This window comes from Bombina bombina, chromosome 5, assembly GCF_027579735.1.
Source record: "Bombina bombina isolate aBomBom1 chromosome 5, aBomBom1.pri, whole genome shotgun sequence".
NCBI lineage: Eukaryota > Metazoa > Chordata > Amphibia > Anura > Bombinatoridae > Bombina > Bombina bombina.
Genome location: NC_069503.1, coordinates 1,144,697,703 through 1,144,719,321, shown reverse-complemented (window position 1 = coordinate 1,144,719,321; position 21,619 = coordinate 1,144,697,703). Strand labels below are relative to the sequence as shown.

The 21,619-nt window shown below is 37.6% G+C and overlaps 1 protein-coding gene across 5 annotated transcripts in view; it reads right to left on the bottom strand.

Annotated features, from left to right (window-relative positions):
* Window positions 1-21,619, bottom strand: part of LOC128661204 (cytochrome P450 2C20) — a 262,287-nt gene that overhangs the window by 65,728 nt on the left and 174,940 nt on the right. For all 5 annotated transcript variants that reach the window (XM_053715458.1, XM_053715457.1, XM_053715456.1 and 2 more), the window contains exon 3: window positions 5,014-5,176. In XM_053715458.1, the coding sequence (XP_053571433.1) occupies window positions 5,014-5,176 (163 nt within the window). The remainder of the gene's footprint in view (window positions 1-5,013; window positions 5,177-21,619) is intronic.

The following is a 21,619-nucleotide window of genomic DNA, read 5'->3' as shown; positions in this document are numbered from 1 at the left end:
TGCCAACTGGACTTTGACAGTGGGTCAGTCAAGGGAATCCTAAAGACCCAGAAGAAATGATGAGTCTGGTTGAGAAATATTTCACTGCTAAGGAATTGCACAGTAATGATCCTCAACCTAAATTGAAGCTGCTTGATAAAAAAAAACAACGGAAAAACAAAAGAACAGAACTGCCTTTACATAATCAAGGATAATATGACTATGGTGGGGATTGGCTCCCTAGGGAACCGTTATGGCTAAGAGGCCAAGCTGATGAACAAATAAGGTGTTTTAATTGCCAAGAGTTAGGGCATATTGCACGTAACTGTACACAGGGGGAGGAGCCTATGCAATGTAATATGGGTGCAAGGGACAATCATAGTACAATGTTAACCTGCACCAAAATGTCTTTTGTATCCAGTGCTATATGTATTTGTCATTTAAGATCTATGAATGTGGAGGCGAAGAGCGTACAAGCGCTCCTTGATTCAGGGAGTGAGGTTACATTGGTAAAAAATGTTTTGCTCCAACCAGAGAAATTAGATATAAATCAAAGATTAATATTGTCTGTCTATATGGGGACACACACTCATACCCTACAGCTGAGGTTGCAGTTATCACAGATATTAGTACGATTAAGTGTTGCGTAGGGGCAGTGCCTGTATTACCCTATGATATGGTATTGGGGAGAGACTTTCCTCACTTTTGTCAAGTATAGGAGAAACCTTCAGTAAGTCATGGAATTTATCCTGGGAAGGTACAGGAGGTACAGGGAATAGAAACCATTTTTCCATTCTCCACTATTGATTGGGAGCCATACACTGATCAGGAGGCACTTCTTCTGTGTCTGGGCAATGAGGCATAACCCCATTACTGAGGCAGAGTAGAGAAGATATAGAGTTTGATGATCTAGGAATTAATTATGGTAATTTCCAAGCTTCCCAATGGGAGGACCCAACTGTCATAGATCCTGAAAAATAGTTATGTTATCCTTATTTTAGGGTGAAAAATAACCTGCTTTATAGAATAGAAAAGAAAGGGGTTGAAGAGGTGGAGCAATTATTGGTTCCCAAGTCTTATAGAAATACCATTTTGAAACTAGTCCATAGTCATGTGCTGTTGGGGTATTGAAATGACCAGAGAAAGAGTTCTTTCACAATTTTATTGGCCTGGTATTTTCATTTCAATAGAGAGATTTTATAAATTCTGCCCAAAATGTCAGTTAAAGGCTTCATTTAAAGGTTACCGCAATCCACGAATACTTATTCCTGTTATATAGGTTCCTTTTGAGTGACTAGCAATGAATTTGGTAGGGCCTTTACTAAAGTCTGCTAGGGGGCATAAATATATTTTAGTTGTGTTGGACTATGCGATCCGCTATCCTGAGGCAGTTCCTTTATGGAATATCTCCTCTAAGAATATTGCTAAGGAGTTAATGATGATGTTCAGCAGGGTGGGCATACCAAAGGAGATCATTACTGATCAGGGAACCCCTTTTACGTCCAAAATTGAAAGAGTTATGTAAACTTCTCAAAATTAAACAACTAAAAACATCTGTGTATCACCCCAAAACTGATGGACTGGTTAAGAGGTTTTATAAAAGTCTAAAAAACATGATATGTAAAGTGGTAGACAAGTATGGAAAGAACTGGAATTGTTTGCTACCATATTTTATGTTTTCCATTAGGGAAGTGCCCCAAGCTTCTACAGGGTTTTTACCTTTTGCATTGTTATACGGTAGGCATCTCAGGGGTATTCTTGATATTGTGAAAGAAACATGGAAGCAGGAAAATACACATCACCGTAGTGTTATAGAGCATGTAGCATAAATGCAAGAAAGAATGGAAGCTATAAGGGAAAATATGCAGAAAGCACAGAGAGCTCAGGAAGCCAGTTAAAATAGGAAGGCAAGACTAAGGGTTTTCCAACCTGGAGATTGAGTTCTAGTTCTGGTCACTACAGTAGAAAGTATATTCCTGGCAAGTTGGCAAGGGCTGTATGAGATTATTGAACAGGTCAATAATAGCAACTATAAAGTGAGTCAGCCTGGTAGAAGGAAGCCAGAACATATCTATCACATAAATTTACTTAAACCGTGGTCTTACCGATATTAAAAGATACATTTACTTATGCTACAGTTGAGAAAAACCCTGAGATGTATATATAGCAAAGACGCTTGCTCCCCGTCAGAAGCAGGAAGTCAGAGAATTTGTGTCTAACAAAAGAGATGTTTTCTCACCAATACCAGGAAGAACAAGTGTAATCATGCATGATATAATTACAGAACCTGTGAAAATAATTCATTTGAAGCCATACCGAATACCTGAGGCAAAGAGAGAGGCACTTAGTGCAGAGGTTAAAGAGATGCTTTGATTAGGGCAACCCAATTGTTTTGGTGCCTAATCCAAATGGGGAAATAAGATTTTGTAATGATTTTCACAAGTTGAATGACATTTCTAAATTTGACGCTTACCCTATGCCTCGAGTGAACAATCTAATAGAGAGATTGGGTAGATCTTGGTTTCTAAGCACCTTAGATCTGACTAAAGGTTATTGGCAGGTCCCACTGACCGATAGAGCAAAAGAGAAAACAGCCTTTTCTACACCTGAGGGCCTACTTCAATATAAAGTGTTGTCATTTGGGTTGCATGGTGCCCCAGCCACCTTTTAGTGTATGATGGATAAAATACTTAGGCCTTATAGAGCATATCCATCTGGCTGATGTGGTAATTCACAGTGCGGACTGGGAAGCACATCTTCCTGTGTTCAGGCTGTTGTGGATGCATTAAAGGCTGCAGGGCTAACTGCCAACCCTTAAAAATGTGCTCTAGGATTTGAAGAGGCAATATATTAACCCACAACAGAGTAAAGTTGAAGCTATTTCAGGTTGGCCACATCCTGTGACTAAGAGACAAGTAAGGGCATTTCTGGGGATAAAAGGGTATTATCGCAGGTTTATCCCTAATTTTGCTACTATTGTCTAGGTTTGCCAGATTTCATGTTCAGAGAGGGATTGCCTGGTATTTCAGGGCTGGACTGACCTTACTAGGCTAGGTTAGACTGATATACTTCAAGAAAGTTCTTCTCTGTGAAAAGCATTATTAGGCTAAAAGATGCTGCTCCCAGGAAGGAAATCGCCAAACAGCAAGCTAACAAGTTATTGAGCTGACGTTTTTTCCTGAGAGAGCACTTTTCTTTCTGTATGTGTGTGTATAAATATATACATATCTTTTAATATGTTCTATGTAGTTTTATTATCTCTGGCCTATGGGGCACTGAAGGTCTTGGTGTTATGTCATTGCATTATATATGCTTGAAATTATTTAGCAATAGTAGGTTTGTATTTCTGTATTAATAGCAGGATAAAAGTTATATGTCCCTCCTAAGCTGTGTTAGGCAGACTAGTGGGTGAAATTGGGAAAGCTATGTTAGCAGGTTCCTGGTAGTGGTGTGGGTTGTGAGTGTTGGTCGGCCATGAACAAGGTTTAGCATGGGCGGAGTCTGCTCAGCCCTTAATTTTACTTTGAAAACTAGAACATTTATTTACCTTTAAATGGACAGTGTACACCAAAACAAATATTTGCCTGATACATGCTTAGCTATTTTGTTGCTAAAGCTGGTAAAAACAGCAGAGTAAGTTTAGATTGCTTTGTGGATGTTTACAGCTCTACAGATTTGTGCAAAAAAACACACAGCCACATTACACAGAGAGCTTCAGCATGAGAAACCTAGGTTGTCAGATGATGACTTCCTCCCTGTAAACACGCTAGTTAGGGAGTGAGGAGAAAACCCTAGCTCTCTATATGCAGTGAAAGTATGGCAAGTTTCTATCTTATTTTTTAGCAGCTTTAGCAGAAAAATAGCTAATGCATGTACTGTATGTGGCAAACTTTATCTATACTCAAAGCTTTATTTAAATAGCCAATATTTGTTGTGGTGTACACTGTCCCTTTTAGTGCCAGCTGTGGTAGGGAGATAGCGAAGCAGAACTCCTAAACTATGAAAGTCCTGTATTATGTGAGATGTTTGGGAGTTCATTATGTATAGAAATCATTGTAGCTATTCTTTTTATTTATGGGATTAAATCCTTAGTATTGTAAGGGCTTAAATGGACATTTTCATATAAAAAGATGACCTTTTTTATTAGGGCATCTAATTTGTATATATGTGTCCCCAGTAGGGCAATTAGAAGTGACTTGCAGTTGCAAATCCCTGGATGTGTCTTACTCTGGTGCTGCATTGTGTTGTGGATCCTGAGTGAGATTTTAACTGAGGAATTAAAGCATTTTATTTTTTGCATTTCAATGTCCCTTTAAAGGGATAGTGTAGTCAAAATTAAACTTTTATGATTCAGATAGAGCATACAATTTTAAGCAACTTTCTAATTTACTCCTATAATCAATTTTTCTTTGTTCTCTTGGTATCTTTATTTGAAAAAGCCTTAGTAGCTGGCTCATTTTTGGTTCAGCACCTGGGTAGCATTTGCTGATTGCTGGCTACATTTAGCCACCAATCAGTAAGTGCTACCCAGGTGCTGAACCAAAAATAGGCCGGCTTCTAAGCTTATATTGTTGCTTTTCAAGTAAAGATACCAAGAGAACAAATAAATTGATAATAAGAGTAAATTAGAAAGTTGCTTAAAATTGATGCTCTATCTGAATCATGAACGTTTATTTTTTGCTAGACTATCCCTTTAATAATCTGAGACAAAATGTTACCAGTCATATATACATGCATACCTATACTGAGTTCCTACACTGCATTGCCGCACATTCTCCAGGACAACACTTTTCACACCCTGTTTATGTTCAGTTTTCACAAAGTGTAACCAGAGAGCACCTCATTCCCACCCAGAGATACACATCTCTGCCAATGGACCACTCAGCCATGCCACTGGATCGCGCAACTTCATCTTGTACCACGCAGTTAATAAAGCTCCAGGTGGTGTATTTACTGCCAACCTATTTCCAGGGATTTTACTGTGTGTATTCTTAGACTACTGTTAGGAGTACAAAAGCAATTTGATGTTCTTACCAAATCCTTTAGAGGCTACATGTGTCACAGGCAACAATGGGCGTCCGCTAAACTGCTCGCCGTGACTAACCAGGGCATCCTTCACCACCTCATATCCACAGAGAACCACCATGGGTTCTGTCAGTTTCCAAATAGTAAATACCGGGCCGTATTTCTTACAGAGCTGCAGGCAAAATATAGATATATATATAAGTACCAAGTGTATTTAATGTTGTCATAAAGTAAAGGATATCATAGCTTCTAATAAAATAAATATTTTAGAAAAATGCTACTAAATATATAAAATTTGAAGCATTAAGTATATACACATTTATTTCCTTTTTGTAATATAGCAAGAATTTATATTTTAGATATAGTTAAGCACACACTTTATTTTTTATTTAATATTATATTGCTTTGTTGTCCCTGCAATTTATAATCTTTGTTTGAAACAGTCACCACAAAAAAAGGTCACAAAACCCATTTAGAGCATCGAAGATGTTCATAATAATTTTAGACTGTAGTACAGCCTAATTATTTAAATGACAAACCTATGGGGGAAAAAAACTAAAAATAGAATTTGTTCCTACCTGAAATATCTCAAACACCAAATAAAATTGATTTATTTGGCTTTTGTGGTGATTAAAAATTTACTTCTTAAATACCAATTTTAGTCAAATTGGTCCTGCAGGCCTGAGTTAGTAGAATTATAAAAAATAAAAATTGTATTTTAAACAAAAACTCAGCTTTAACAGAACTATCATTCAGCCATAGTATGTGCCGGGGTGCATTTCTGCTGAATGAAAAGATACTTATGCAAGAATGATATAACCTACATTTAAAGGGACATGAAAGCCAATTACATTTGATCAACCTAACAGCCCTCCCCAACAATACTGGCTCTTTAAATAAGTGCTAGACAAAGCAAAACCTGAAACTACAGGATCCTCCCCTTCCTGCGACCAATCAGCTTTGTATTCCATGAATGAGACAGACAGTTTGACATCTACTTATCAAGCCGTCAACTTACTTGCATTCGCCGGCACCAATACGCTCGCCTAAGATCGCCTAACATTGCTGCCGCGGACCTGAATACGTTCTCCAAGGTTACCAAAAAAGCTGTCAAAAAGCCACGCACCAAGTACGAGGCGATGAGCAGCGGACTGTTGTTAACTAACAGTCATCGATCTCGCTGCTCTTCGGCTTTTTCCAAGCTTTATTGGTATACTGTCACTAAACACCCACATTATACTAAACTGTTTAACCCCTATACCGCCGCTCCCGGATCCCGCCACAACTAAATAAAGTTATTCACCCCTAAACCGCTGCTCTCGGAGCCCACCGCTACCTACATTATACTTATTAACCCCTACTCTGCCGCCCCCTACACCGCCTCCACCTACATTATGTTATTAACCCCTAATCTGCCCCCTACACAGCCGCCACCTACATAACACTTATTAACCCCTAATCTGCCATCGCCAATGTCGCCGCCACTATATTAAATTTATTAACCCCTAAACCTAAGTCTAACCCTAACATTCCCTAACTTAAATCGAATTTAAATAAATATAAATTCAATTACTATCATTACCTACATTATTCATATTTAAAACTAAATACTACCTATAATATAAACCCTAAGATAGCTACAATATAACTAATAGTTACATTTTATCTAGCTTAGGGTTTATTTTTATTTTACAGGCAAGTTTGTATTTATTTTAACTAGGTAGAATAGTTGTTAAATAGTTATTAACTATTTAATAACTACCTAGCTAAAATAAATACATATATACCTGTAAAATATAACCTAACCTAAGTTACAATAACACCTAACCTAACCCTACAATTAAATACAATTAAATAAATTACATACAATTATCTAAAGTACAAAAAAAAACCCCACTACATTACAGAAAATAATAAACAAATTACAGAAATTTAAACTAATTACACCTAATCTAATAGCCCTATCAAAATAAACCCCCCCCCCCAAATAAAAAAAAACCCTTGCCTAAACTAAACTATCAATAGCCCTTAAAAGGCCTTTTGTGGGGAATTGCCCCAAAGTAATCAGCTCTTTCACCTGGAAAGAAAAATACAACAACCCCCCCAACAGTAAAACCCACCACCCACACAACCAACCCCCCAAAAAAATACTAACTAAAAAAACCTATGCTCCCCATTTCCCTGAAAAGGGCATTTGGATGGGCATTGCCCTTAAAAGGGCAGTTAGCTCTTTTGCAGGCCCAAAGCCCTAACCTAAAAATAAAACCCACCCAATACACCCTTAAAAAAACCTAACACTAACCCCCTGAAGATCGACTTACCAGGAGACGTCTTCATCCAAGCTGGGCAGAAGTGGTCCTCCAGACGGGCAGAAGTCTTCATCCAAGCAGGCAGAAGTGGTCCTCCAGATGGCAGAAGTCTTCATTCAGACGGCATCTTCTATCTTCATCCATCCGGCACGGAGCGGGTCCATCTTCAAGACATCCGACGCGGAGCATCCTCTTTGGTCGACGACTACCCATCAAATGAAGGTTCCTTTAAGTGACATCATCCAAGATGGCGTCCCTTAGATTCCGATTGGCTGATAGAATTCTATCAATCCTATTGGCTGATTGGAACAGCCAATAGGATTGAGCTCGCATTCTATTGGCTGTTCCAATCAGCCAATAGGATTGAAGTTCAATCCTATTCACTGATTGCATCAGCCAATAGGACTTTTTCAACCTTAATTCCGATTGGCTGATAGAATTTTATCAGCCAATCAGAATCTAAGGGACACCATCTTGGATGACGTCACTTAAAGGAACCTTCATTCGTCGGGTAGTCGTTGGCCGAAGAGGATGCTCCACGTCGGATGTCTTGAAGATGGACCCGCTCTGCGCCGGATGGATGAAGATAGAAGAGGCCGTCTGGATAAAGAATTCTGCCGTCTGGAGGACCACTTCTGCCCGGCTTGGATGAAGACTTCTGCCCATCTGGAGGACCACTTCTGCCCGGCTTGGATGAAGACTTCTGCCCGTTTGGAAGACCACTTTTGCCCAGCTTGGATGAAGACGTCTCCTGGTAAGTCGATCTTCAGGGGGTTAGTGTTAGGTTTTTTTAAGGGTGTATTGGGTGGGTTTTATTTTTAGGTTAGGATTTTTTCAACCTTAATTCCGATTGGCTGATAGAATTCTATCAGCCAATCAGAATCTAAGGGACACCATCTTGGATGACGTCACTTAAAGGAACCTTCATTCGTCGGGTAGTCGTTGGCCGAAGAGGATGCTCCACGTCGGATGTCTTGAAGATGGACCCGCTCTGCGCCGGATGGATGATGATAGAAGAGGCCGTCTGGATGAAGAATTCTGCCATCTGGAGGACCACCTCTGCCCGGCTTGGATGAAGACTTCTGCCCATCTGGAGGATCACTTCTGCCCGGCTTGGATGAAGACTTCTGCCCGTCTGGAAGACCACTTTTGCCCGGGTTGGATGAAGATGTCTCCCGGTAAGTCGATCTTCAGGGGGTTAGTGTTAGGTTTTTTTTAAGGGTGTATTGGGTGGGTTTTATTTTTAGGTTAGGGCTTTGGGTCTGCAAAAGAGCTAACTGCCCTTTTAAGGGCAATGCCCATCCAAATGCCATTTTCAGGGCAATGGGGAGCTTAGGTTTTTTTAGTTAGTATTTTTTTTGGGGGGGTTGGTTGTGTGGGTGGTGGGTTTTACTGTTGGGGGGGTTGTTTGTATTTTTTTTTACAGGTAAAAGAGCTGATTACTTTGGGGCAATGCCCCGCAAAAGGCCCTTTTAAGGGCTATTGATAGTTTAGTTTAGGCTAGGGTTTTTTTATTTTGGGGGGGGCTTTTTTATTTTGATAGGGCTATTAGATTAGGTGTAATTAGTTTAAATTTCTGTAATTTATTTATTATTTTCTGTAATTTAGTAGGTTTTTTTTGTACTTTAGATAATTGTATATAATTTAGTTAATTGTATGTAATTTATTTAATTGTATTTAATTGTAGGGTTAGGTGTTATTGTAACTTAGGTTAGGTTTTATTTTACAGGTACTTTTGTATATATTTTAACTAGGTAGTTATTAAATACTTAATAACTATTTAATAACTATTCTACCTAGTTAAAATAAATGCAAACTTGCCTGTAAAATAAAAATAAACCCTAAGCTAGCTACAATGTAACTATTATACGGCTAGATTACGAGTCTTGCGTTAGGGCTAAAAAGCAGCGTTGAGAGGTCCCAATGCTGCTTTTTAACGCCCGCTGATATTACGAGCCTTGCAGGTACAGGTGTATCGCTCACTTTTTTGGTGCAACTCTAAAATACCGCAAATTCACTTACGTCAATTGCGTATCCTATATTTTCAATGGGATTTTCCTAACGCCGGTATTATGAGTCTTCCTAAAAGTGAGCAGGACAGCCTCTCCTGTCAAGACTGATACCGCATTTAAAAGTCAGTAGTTAAGAGTTTTATGGGCTAACTCCATAACATAAAACTCTTAACTAAAGTGCTAAAAAGTACACTAACACCCATAAACTACCTATTAACCCTTAAAACGAGGCCCCCCAACTCGCAAACACTATAATACATTTTTAAACCCCTAATCTGCCGAACCGGAGATCGCAGCCACTATAATAAATATATTAACCCTTAAACCGCTGTACTCCTGCATCGCAAATACTAGTTACATTTTATTAACCCATAATCATCCGTCCCTAACATCGCCACCACCTACCTACATTTATTAACCCCTAATCTGCCGCCACCAACGTTGCCGCCACTATATTAAATGTATTAACCCCTAAATCTATCTCTAACCCTAACACCCCCCTAACTTAAATATAATTTAAAAAATCTAAATAAAATTACTATAATTAACTAAATTAATCCTATTTAAAACTAAATACTTAATTATAAAATAAACCCTAAGCTAGCTACAATATACCTAATAATTACATTGTAGCTAGTTTAGAGTTTATTTTTTATTTTTCAGGCAACTTTGTATTTATTTTAACTAGGTAGAATAGTTATTAAATAGTTATTAAAATAAAGTCAAATTTGGGGGGCGGAGTCTGGCCACGCTGGGACATGGCCGCTCAGTGAGGTTGCTCTGTGGGACCGGAGTTTGTCTTGCACACTTATATCTAGTTGTGGATAAAATACAGGCACCTAGAGGTGTCGGAACACATGAGGAACAGAACCGCCGCACTTAGGATAACAAATATGTCCTGAACAGACCGCAAACATCCGAAGAGGCTCACAGTGTTCAGGAGATAGCGGTCGCCATCTTGGATTTTCCCCACGAGGTTCAGGCAGCATACGACTGCAACAGGACCAGGTATTATTAAAGTGGGTACTCGAAATGCTACTACTCATTAGGCACAAGGGCTAACACACATGCCAAAGACTCTAACCATAGTATACGTTAACACAAATAGTAATTTTAACGGCATATACCTGCTCCTTAATATAGGTTCACAGAACTACTATAATGCCATCATAAGTGGACATAACTTATAAGTCTAACATACTACAAAACATACAGGACATGTCGCTAACCTGTGGATTTGATGTTACAAGTATAAGGAAAGTCTGGATACAGCTTTTTTTCTTATTTTCCTCCCTTTTTTCATTTTAAAAGAAAACAAAAATAAACATGAAACTGCGCTTTTCTGAGGGGGGAAAACAGATATGGAGATGAAGATACACATTAAATAGCATGACAAATGCATATGCCTATATCTCAAATATACTGAATGTGTGTTCAGAAGAAACAGCTGGGATGGCTTGTTATGTCTTATAACTTGGCTTATAACTTCAGGGAGCAATGTGCCATTTCCTACTAGCAACTCAATAATTGAATAACAGGTGCTGCTTTACCCTCTGTGTAGTATAACTATATCCTGAACTATTTAGAGTTTCTGTTTGTGCAATCTCACTACGGGGGCTGCATTTGGTGTCTTTATACAGTTATTACAGCGAAGATATACACCTTATACTTGAAATCTTAATAATGTCCTCCAGAAGGCAAACAAAGCCAGATAAACCTGCGAAATCACAGCATACCACACTCAAATCAGTCACAGACTTTTTCCAGTCTCAGGATAGAGAAAGCACATCCCAAGAACCAACAAACTCGAATCATACTGACAAAGCGCCAGGGTCAGGAGACATCATGGCGGATCACCAGCAAGATCAACTATCACAAATCCTAACCAGGTTGAATGATCTCCCATCTAAAAATGATATAGACTCTCTAAAGGATCTGATTAAGACAGAGATTTCTGACCTAAAGAAAGATATCACTGATATCGGCAACAGAGTAGATAATTTAGAGTCATCACTGGATATGACGACACAAGAGATGAAAGACATTACAGAATCTCAAGATCAGCAATCCCTTTTAATTCAGGATTTGAATGTTAAACTCGAAGATCTGGACAACAGAGGGCGAAGAAATAATTTGAGAATTAGAGGGATACCAGAGTCTATCGAACCCTCCGACCTGGAAGACTATCTACAATCACTCTTTCGCCATCTTATGGACTCCTCAGATACCACATCCTCTTTATCTTTAGAGAGAGCTCACAGAGCTCTGAGAGCAAAACCTTCAAATCAAGCTCCACCACGAGATGTGATAATTAAATTCCTTAGCTTTAAAGATAAGGACACTATTTGGCAGCTCTTCAGAGATAACCCTAATCTTAAATATCAAGACCAGGAGATTCAGGCTTACCTGGACTTAAGCCCTATCACTCTCCAAAAAAGAAAGGACGCTAAATTTATTACAACTACTTTACAAAAGCACAACATAAGATACCGTTGGGGGTATCCATTTGCTCTCATCGTATCACTTGAGGGTAAAACCTGGATCTACAGAACTTTGGAGGACTTGGACTCTTTTTCCAAAGGCATTAACCTGGAAATTCCTGCACCTTCAATACAAGATAACACCCCCGCTACAAGCGGGATGACATCTCGCCTGAAAGACAGGAGACCTGAATGGAACATTGTTCAATACAGGAAAAGGCCTCCCAGACAAACAAACTCTGAATCAGTTGTTAAACCTAACTTCCCTACATGACTTCTTGAAGGTCTTAATCTTGAATCTCACAAAGACTAACTGCCCATAACTGGGCAGTCCATATCCTTTTCGTAATTCTCTGACGAGAAAAAAATAAGAAAGAAAATGTTATGTTTACTGTTATTGTTCGCTATGTTAACTATGTTATTTGATGGTTCTTTGGTTGTTATATATTATGCTCTTTTTCTTCTAGACACATGCTGCATATTCTATGAACAAAAACTAGCAGAAATGTCTTCAGGCTTTGATACCTTATCTAACACCTAACACCTATTAATCAAGACACAATAGTAGTGTCATTAAGGTAGAATATAATTTTGCCCTGAACATTCGAGAGTTGCAATAGAGCACTTTAAGCGTGAATTAGCCAAGTCTTTACGGATAGAAATTTAATATTTTGCAGTTTAGCTAGAAATGTGCATTTTGTTGGTTGATGTATTTGTATCATATAGATAGGACTGACTTAGCACTAACCTTTGTCCTTTTTTTTTGAAGACTCTTTTAGATTGTCTTCTCTTAACTCCACTTCTTAATAGTGGAATCTCTGGTACCCAACCCCTGTCTCTACAAACTATATATGTATCCTTCTTCTCACTTTGTCGAACTCTTTCTATCTTTTACTCTTCTTTCTTTCACTCTTCTCTCACCCTTTGATTGTCATTACTTGTTAATCTATAGCTTTCAGAACAGTACCTCAAACAAGAGTACTGCATCTTGTAAAAAAAGAATCTTACACCCACCCAACTTTTCCTATGACAGATAAACAAATAAACCAACTCCGGATAATATCCATTAACACCAAAGGTCTAAACTCTCCCTTCAAAAGAAATTCAACTCTCTCTGACTTTAAACAACATAGGAGTGATATAGTCATGCTTCAAGAGACGCATTTCAAAAGAGGTAGGGAACCACAAACCTATAAATTTAAATTTGGCCAATGCTTTTATTCTTCCAATACTACAAAAACAAACGGGGTTGGGATTCTGATTAAAAGCAATATTCCTTTTCAGGAGCTTTTTACCCACAAAGATAAAGAGGGTAGATTTATAGCAGTAACGGGTAAACTGTATGGAAAGCTTGTAACTTTAGTTTGTATATATGCTCCAAACACACAACAACATCTCTTCTTTAAGACGATAACAAACAGACTACTTGACAATGCAAAGGGAGCTTTGATCATTGGAGGTGACTTCAATACACCACTCAACCCACATATTGACTGCTCTACACAATCTTCGTCTATCCCATCCAAACGAATCGCAGCAATAAAACAGAACATGAGGGACTTAGCAGTACATGACGTGTGGAGATCTCTAAACCCGCATACAAGAGACTATACATTCTATTCTGCCCCACACAAATTATACTCTAGGATAGACTATCTGTTCATGGATGTCTCTAGTTTCTCCTATATAGCACAAAGCAAGATTCTAACATGCACATGGTCAGATCATTCTTTTATGAGCTGTAGTCTACATTGGCCTAACATCTCTCAAAAAATATTTAATTGGAAATTTGAATCCTCCCTAATAGAAGACACACTAATAAATGAAAAATTGGGGAAATCTCTAGCTGAATATTTTGAACTAAACTCATCTCCACAAATGGACGAAAGAGTTGTGTGGGAAGCACATAAAAGTGTCATTAGGGGAGAATGTATTAGCCATAAAAGCTTTCAAGTTAAACAACAAAAAGCTAGATTAGAAACAACATTACAACAAATTACTGATTTGGAGTCCCAACACAGACAGAACCCGGGGGATGAACCTGTGTATACCGAACTCTGTAACAAAAGACAGGAAATGAACTCTCAACTCCTACATAGATATAAAAAAAATGCCCTCCGACTTAAACAAGTATATTTTGACAGCGACAATAAGAGCGGGAGATTCTTAGCTAGGAAATTACGTAGAAGAACAAATAGATCTTTTATTATGTCAATTAAAAATGCAAAAGGCTCCACATGTTCTAATACCACTTCTATAGCTAACGCATTTCGAGAATACTTCGAAGGTTTGTATAATTTGAAAGACTCTGACCCCATAGTCACTAGACGCGATGACTCCTTTAGCTCCCATATTAAGAGATATTTAGATAGCATACAGATCCCCACCTTATCAAAAGAACAACAAGAACAATTAGATAGCCCAATTCAAGTTGAAGAAGTTATTAATGTCATCAAACATTTACCTAATGGTAAAGCTCCAGGGCCGGATGGCTTCACTAATTTGTACTACAAAAGCTTTCAACCCATAATTGCCCCCCAGTTATGTAGACTGTATAATGTTATAAATGAGGCCACTCCCTTCTTACAACAATCATTAGAGGCCACAATAGTATTATTGCCCAAACCTGGGAAATCAACAGATATGGTTATGAACTATCGACCAATCTCCTTGCTAAATAACGATTCAAAGATCTTTGCCAAGATACTTGCAAATAGATTAGGACCCATTATGCCTTCTTTGATACACGGAGACCAAGTTGGTTTTGTTATTAATAGGGAGGCCAAAGATAACACAATCCGTTCCCTTCATTTAATCCAACATGCACTATCTTCTGATTCACAAATAGTGATGGTATCCACAGACGCTGAAAAAGCGTTCGATCGTGTAGATTGGACGTTTCTGCATCACATTTTAGAAAGATTCGGTTTTGGCAAGGGTATCTTAGGGAAAATCTTTGCTCTATATAATAGCCCAAGCGCGCGCATACTGGTAAATGGAGATCTCTCAGCCCCCTTCTATATTAAAAATGGCACTAGACAGGGATGTCCCTTATCTCCCCTACTTTTCGCATGCGCTATAGAAATATTGGCATTAAAAATAAGAGAAAATAAAAATATTTGCGGCCTAACCCTTCAGAATCATACCTATAAACTTTCGCTATTCGCGGATGACATCCTGTTTACATTGTCGTCACCTAGCCAGTCAATCCCTGAATTAATGAAAGAACTTCATGATTTCAGAATTGTGTCCAACTTCTTAATTAATCAATCAAAATCAGAAATCATGAACATTAACTTGTCTGAAGAAGAACTTAATCTTACAAAACAAATTTGCCCCTTTCGCTGGCAATCCTCTTACATTAAATACCTGGGGATTTTCCTGTCTCACAACCAAACTGACTTATTAACTCTTAACTATGAATCTCTTAAAAAGAACATTGTAGCAGACTTAAGCTCCTGGAGATCTAAACGCCTTAGTTGGCTAGGGAGAATGAACACAATCACTATGAATATACTGCCCAGAATTTTATACGTCTTACAGACGGTACCAATCCCTCTCCCCTCATCCTACATCCCTTCACTACAGAGAATAATCAATGACTATATATGGGATAGGAAACACCCTAGAATTAATAGAAAGTTAATGACTCTCCCTAATTGTCAGGGGGTCTGGGAGTTTCGGATCTTGAGAAATATAGACAGGCGACTTTCTTACAGCGGGTAGTAGACTGGAACACTAATTACCTTGATAAAATCTGGGTGCGAATCGAACACCAAATGCACCAATGTTCTCACCTGGGTTCTCTGTGTTGGCTAGATGGCTCTGAAGGCCGTCTGAGAATTGTGGGTAATTTTATTACAGAAGAGACATACAAAATGTGGAATAGGTTACTAGTAAAATACCCCATGCTTTCCTCTATACCATCCCCATTGACACCCTTGCTTGGAAATCCAGAGTTTCTTCCAGGATTGGGAATTGCTAAATTAGACCCCCTAGATAAAAGGAGCAACTTACCATTCTCTACATTGTCAGAGGGAGGCAAAATGCATACAAGGCTAAAACTCCTAGAAGATGACCTACATATATTTAATAGTTGTTTTTTTTATTTGCAAGCACACTCTTTTCTTCAGAACCACAAAGGGAAAAATAATATGTTGAGATCACCTACCAATTTTGAGAAACTATGCTTGTCTGCACAACCGATTAGGCACACTCTATCAATTATATACCACATGCTACAACAAGAACCGTTAGGCCTAGAACACCATTATATTCAAAAATGGGAATCGGAGTTGAATCTTAGAATCTCCCCAAAGGAGAAGCATATGATATTTAAAAGAACAATGAAAGCTTCCACATCAGCTAGAATACTAGAAATTAATTTTAAAATATTGCATTGTTGGTATTATACCCCTACACGTTTAAAAACCTTATATCCTCAAAGATCAGATACATGCTGGCGTTGCGACAGAGGAAGAGGCACTATGGGTCATATATGGTGGTTATGCCCAAACATTTCCCCCTTCTGGAGAGATGTTATAAACCAAACGGAGAAGATACTGGGGATCACTATCCCGCAGGACCCGTTAGTTTGGCTCCTTAATAAACCCCCCAGGAAACTATTGGCTACACATTTGTCCATACTTCAAATTGCTTCCAATAGCGCTAAGACCCTAATAGCAAAATACTGGAAACAATCCTCAATCCCAAATACAGCCCAGTGGATTGATACAATGCACAAAACTATTCAATTAGAGGAATACCACTACATGAAATCACAACGCATAGACTTCTATCATGAGATTCTCTTTATTTGGGAAGATTATATATATAACAAATATGATAATTAAATAGATATTGAAATCTGATGGCTTGCGACACAGGGTACACGAGAAACTTGAGGTCTGAATTCCACAATCTAAATGACAATCTTCTTCTTCTCTTCTTTCTTTCTCTTCTTTCCTTTTCTCTTTTTATGTATTTCTCTTGTAAAAATGAAAATTCAACGAGGTTATGGTTTTTAGCTAAAGGTCAGGTTTCTATATAACATGTTAAGTTGAAAATATGTCTAAGTGTGATATGTTCTTGACCAAGTATTTCGATTTAATGTATGATCTCTTATACCTCAATAAAAATACTTAAAAAAAAAAAATAAAGTCAAATTTACCTGTAAAATAAATCCTAACCTTAGTTACAATTACACCTAACAATACACTATAATTAAATAAATTAACTAAACTAGCTACAAATAAATACAATTAAATATAATTATCTAAAGTACGAAAAAAACCCCCACTAAATTACAGAAAATTATAAAATAATTAAAAAAAATTTAAACTAATTACACCTAATCTAATCCCCCTAATAAAATAAAAAAGCTCCCCAAGATAATAAAAATCCCTACCCTTTACTAAATTAAAAATAGCCCTTAAAAGGGCCTTTTGCAGGGTATTGCCCCAAAGTAATCAGCTCTTTTACCTGTAAAAAAAATACAATCCCCCCCACATTAAAACCCACCACCCACACACTGAACCCTACTCGAAAACCCACCCAATACCCCTTAATAAAACCTAAAAAAAAAAAAAAACACACACCTTGAAGATCACCCTACCTTGAGAAGTCTTCACCCAACCGGGCCGAAGTCCTCTACGAAGCCGAGCAGAAGTGGTCCTCCCGATGGGCAGAAGTCTTCATCCAGGCGGCATCTTCTATCTTCATCCATCCGGCGCGGAGCGGCTCCATCTTCAAGACATCCGACGCGGAGCATCCTCTTCGGTCTTCATCCTACGTCTGAATGAAGGTTCCTTTAAACGACGTCATCCAATATGGCGTCCCTTGAAATCCCATCGGCTGATCCAATCAGCCAATAGGATTGAGCTGGCATTCTATTGGCTGATTGGATCAGCCAATACAATGCGATCTCAATTCTATTGGCTGATTGCCTCAGCCAATAGGATTTTTTCTACCTTAATTCCGATTGGCTGATTGAATTCTATCAGCCAATCGGAATTCAAGGGACGCCATCTTGGATGACGTCATTTAAAGGAACTTCATTCTTCAGTTGGACTTTGTTTGAAGAGGATGCTCCGCGTTGGATGTCTTGAAGATGGAGCCGCTCAGCGCCGGATGGATGAAGATTGAAGATTCTGCCTGGATGAAGACTTCTGCTCGTCTGGAGGACCTCTTCTTCCTGGCTTCAATGAAGACTTCTGCCCATCTGGAGGACCACTTCACCCAGCTTCGTTGAGGACTTCGGCCCGGTTGGGTGAAGACTTCTCAAGGTAGGGTGATCTTCAAGGGGTTAGTGTTAGGTTTTATTAAGGGGGTATTGGGTGGGTTTTAGAGTAGGGTTGGGTGTTTGGGTGGTGGGTTTTAATGTTGGGGGGGCATTGTATTTTTTTTTACAGGTAAAAGAGCTGATTACTTTGGGGCAATGCCCCGCAAAAGGCCCTTTTAAGGGCTATTTGTAATTTAGTATAGGGTAGGGCTTTTTTATTATTTTGGGGGGCTTTTTATTTTGTTAGGGGGATTAGATTAGGTGTAATTAGTTTAAAAAACTTGTACTTTTTTATTATTTTCTATAATTTAGTGTTTGTTTGTTTTTTATACTTTAGATATTTTTTTAAATTGTATTTAATTGTATTTAGTTAAGGTAATTCATTTAATTATAGTGTAGTGTTAGGTGTAATTGTAACTTAGGTTAGGATTTATTTTACAGGTATATTTGTCTTTATTTTAGCTAGGTAGCTATTAAATAGTTAATAACTAATAACTATTGTACCTAGTTAAAATAAATACAAAGTTGCCTGTAAAATAAAAATAAACCATAAGCTAAATACAATATAATTATTAGTTATGTGAATATCCCTTTGGCGCCTATCAAAGGATGGCAGAGGGGAAAATTAAACCAGATATCCTGGACTAAAAATGTCTTGGTGTTTAAACCAGTGTGAGAGTGGTGGGTTGAACCTCAATGTATAAGAATGGTGTTGTCAAATTATTTTAATAAATTGACGATTGAAATACAATATACCATAAAAACAAGAAAACATAGGAATAAAATATAAAATGTAAAAGTGTTGAAAATATATATATATATATATATATATATATATATATATATCATGGATCCATGATAAACAACAGCTGTTAAAAATATATGTAAAAAATATGTAAAAAATGTAATAAAATAATGCAAAGGTATTAAAAACAATAAATCTATTTTACATTAATATCGCACTGTGCATAGGAGTGGATCAAATGAATTGACGATGGAAGGAAAGTCCTATTGATTCGATCTATCCTGTGGGGTAATTTATTAAATAAATAAAGTGCTTGTAATCCTGCGTGTGAATGTCACAAAATGATAGTGTCCAAATCCTACATGTGGAAATCAAAAGTTAATATAGTCCAATTAGTGTGTAGATCCTGTGTTGATCAAAAATGCAAAAAATCCAAAAAATACAAGAATTAAAAAAAATAAAAAATAAAGATACAAAAAATACAAAAAATACAATGTCTCACAGTGAAAACAATTAGTGTTTATCCAAAAGCAACACTGAGTGATCCAAAATATGTGATACAAAAAAATATGTGATACAAAGAAGAATCCTAAAATCCTCAAAGAGTGAACTTCTAAAAGACGAATATCAACCTAAAAGGAAGACAGAAAACAACATAGTGCAATAACGTCTTGATAAAGGCCTACTCCAGGGCCGAAACGCGTTGACCGATTGGTAAGCCTATTTTCATATTTCTTTAATGACAAAAACGTTATTGCACTATGTTGTTTTCTGTCTTCCTTTTAGGTTGATATTCGTCTTTTAGAAGTTCACTCTTTGAGGATTTTAGGATTCTTCTTTGTCAGCACCACTTGCTGTCACACAGTCACATTTTCTACACAACATTTTTTGGTGTTATTATTCTTTGAGGCACATATCTTTTTTAGTTCCAACGCTTGTTACACTTTTTTGTATCACATATTTTGGATCACTCAGTGTTGCTTTTGGATAAACACTAATTGTTTTCACTGTGAGACATTGTATTTTTTTGTATTTTTTGTATCTTTATTTTTTATTTTTTTTAATTCTTGTATTTTTTGGATTTTTTGCATTTTTGATCAACACAGGATCTACACACTAATTGGACTCTATTAACTTTTGATTTCCACATATAGGATTTGGACACTATCATTTTGTGACATTCACACGCAGGATTACAAGCACTTTATTTATTTAATAAATTACCCCACAGGATAGATCGAATCAATAGGACTTTCCTTCCATCGTCAATTCATTTGATCCACTCCTATGCACAGTGCGATATTAATGTAAAATAGATTTATTGTTTTTAATACCTTTGCATTATTTTATTACATTTTTTACATATTTTTTACATATATTTTTAACAGCTGTTGTTTATCATGGATCCATGATATATATATATATATATATATATATATATATATATATATATATATATATATATATATATTTTCAACACTTTTACATTTTATATTTTATTCCTATGTTTTCTTGTTTTTATGGTATATTGTATTTCAATCGTCAATTTATTAAAATACTTTGACAACACCATTCTTATACATTGAGGTTCAACCCACCACTCCCACACTGGTTTAAACACCAAGACATTTTTAGTCCAGGATATCTGGTTTAATTTTCCCCTCTGCCATCCTTTGATAGGCGCCAAAGGGATATTCACATAAACAATTTGCTACCTCGGTGGCTACTAGGTGCCACCACCCTTAGGCTCATAGGGGCAAAGTTGGCGCTGGTCCAAACCCATACCTTCATAATTATTAGTTATATTGTAGCTAGCTTAGGGTTTATTTTACTGGTAAGTATTTATTTTTAAATAGGAATAATTTAGTTAATTATAGTAATTTTATTTAGAATCATTTAAATTAGATTTAAGTTAGGGGGTGTTAGGGTTAGACTTAGGTTTAGGGGTTAATAAATATAATGTAGGTTGCGGCGATGTTGGGGGCAGCAGATTAGGGGTTCATAACTATAATGTAGGTGGCGGCGGTGTCCGGAGCGGCAGATTAGGGGTTAATAATATAATGTAGGTGTCAGCGATAGCGGGGGCGGCAGATTAGGGGTTAATAAGTGTAATATTAGGGGTGTTTAGACTTGGGGTTCATGTTAGGGTGCTAGGTGTAAACGTAAATTTTCTTTCCCCATAGGAATCAATGGGGCTGCGTTAGGAGCTGAACACTGCTTTTTTGCAGGTGTTAGGTTTTTTTTAAGCCGGCTCTGCCCCATTGATTGCTATGGGGAAATCGTGCACAAGCACGTTTGGCCAGCTCACCACTACCGTAAGCAGCGCTGGTATTACAGTGAGATGTGGAGCTAAATTTTGCTCTCCGCTCACTTTTCTGCGGCTAACGCCGGATTTGTAAAAACCTGTAATACCAGCGTTGTCTGTGAATGAGTGGTGAGCAGAAACTGCTCGTTAGCACCGCACAGCCTTACCGACAAAACTCATAATCTAGCCGTTAGTGTTTATTTTACAGGTATTTAGTTTTAAATAGGAATAATGTAGTTAATGATAGTAATTTTATTTATATTTATTTAAATTAGATTTAAGTTAGGGGGTGTTAGGGTTAGACCTAGGTTTAGGGGTTAATACATTTAATATAGTGGCGGCGACGTTGGGGACGGCAGATTAGGGGTTAATAACATAATGTAGGTGGCGGCGGTGTCGGGGCGGCAGATTAGGGGTTAATAAGTATAATGTAGGTGGCGGAGGTGTAGGGGAGCAGATTAGGGGTGTTTAGACTTGGGGTACA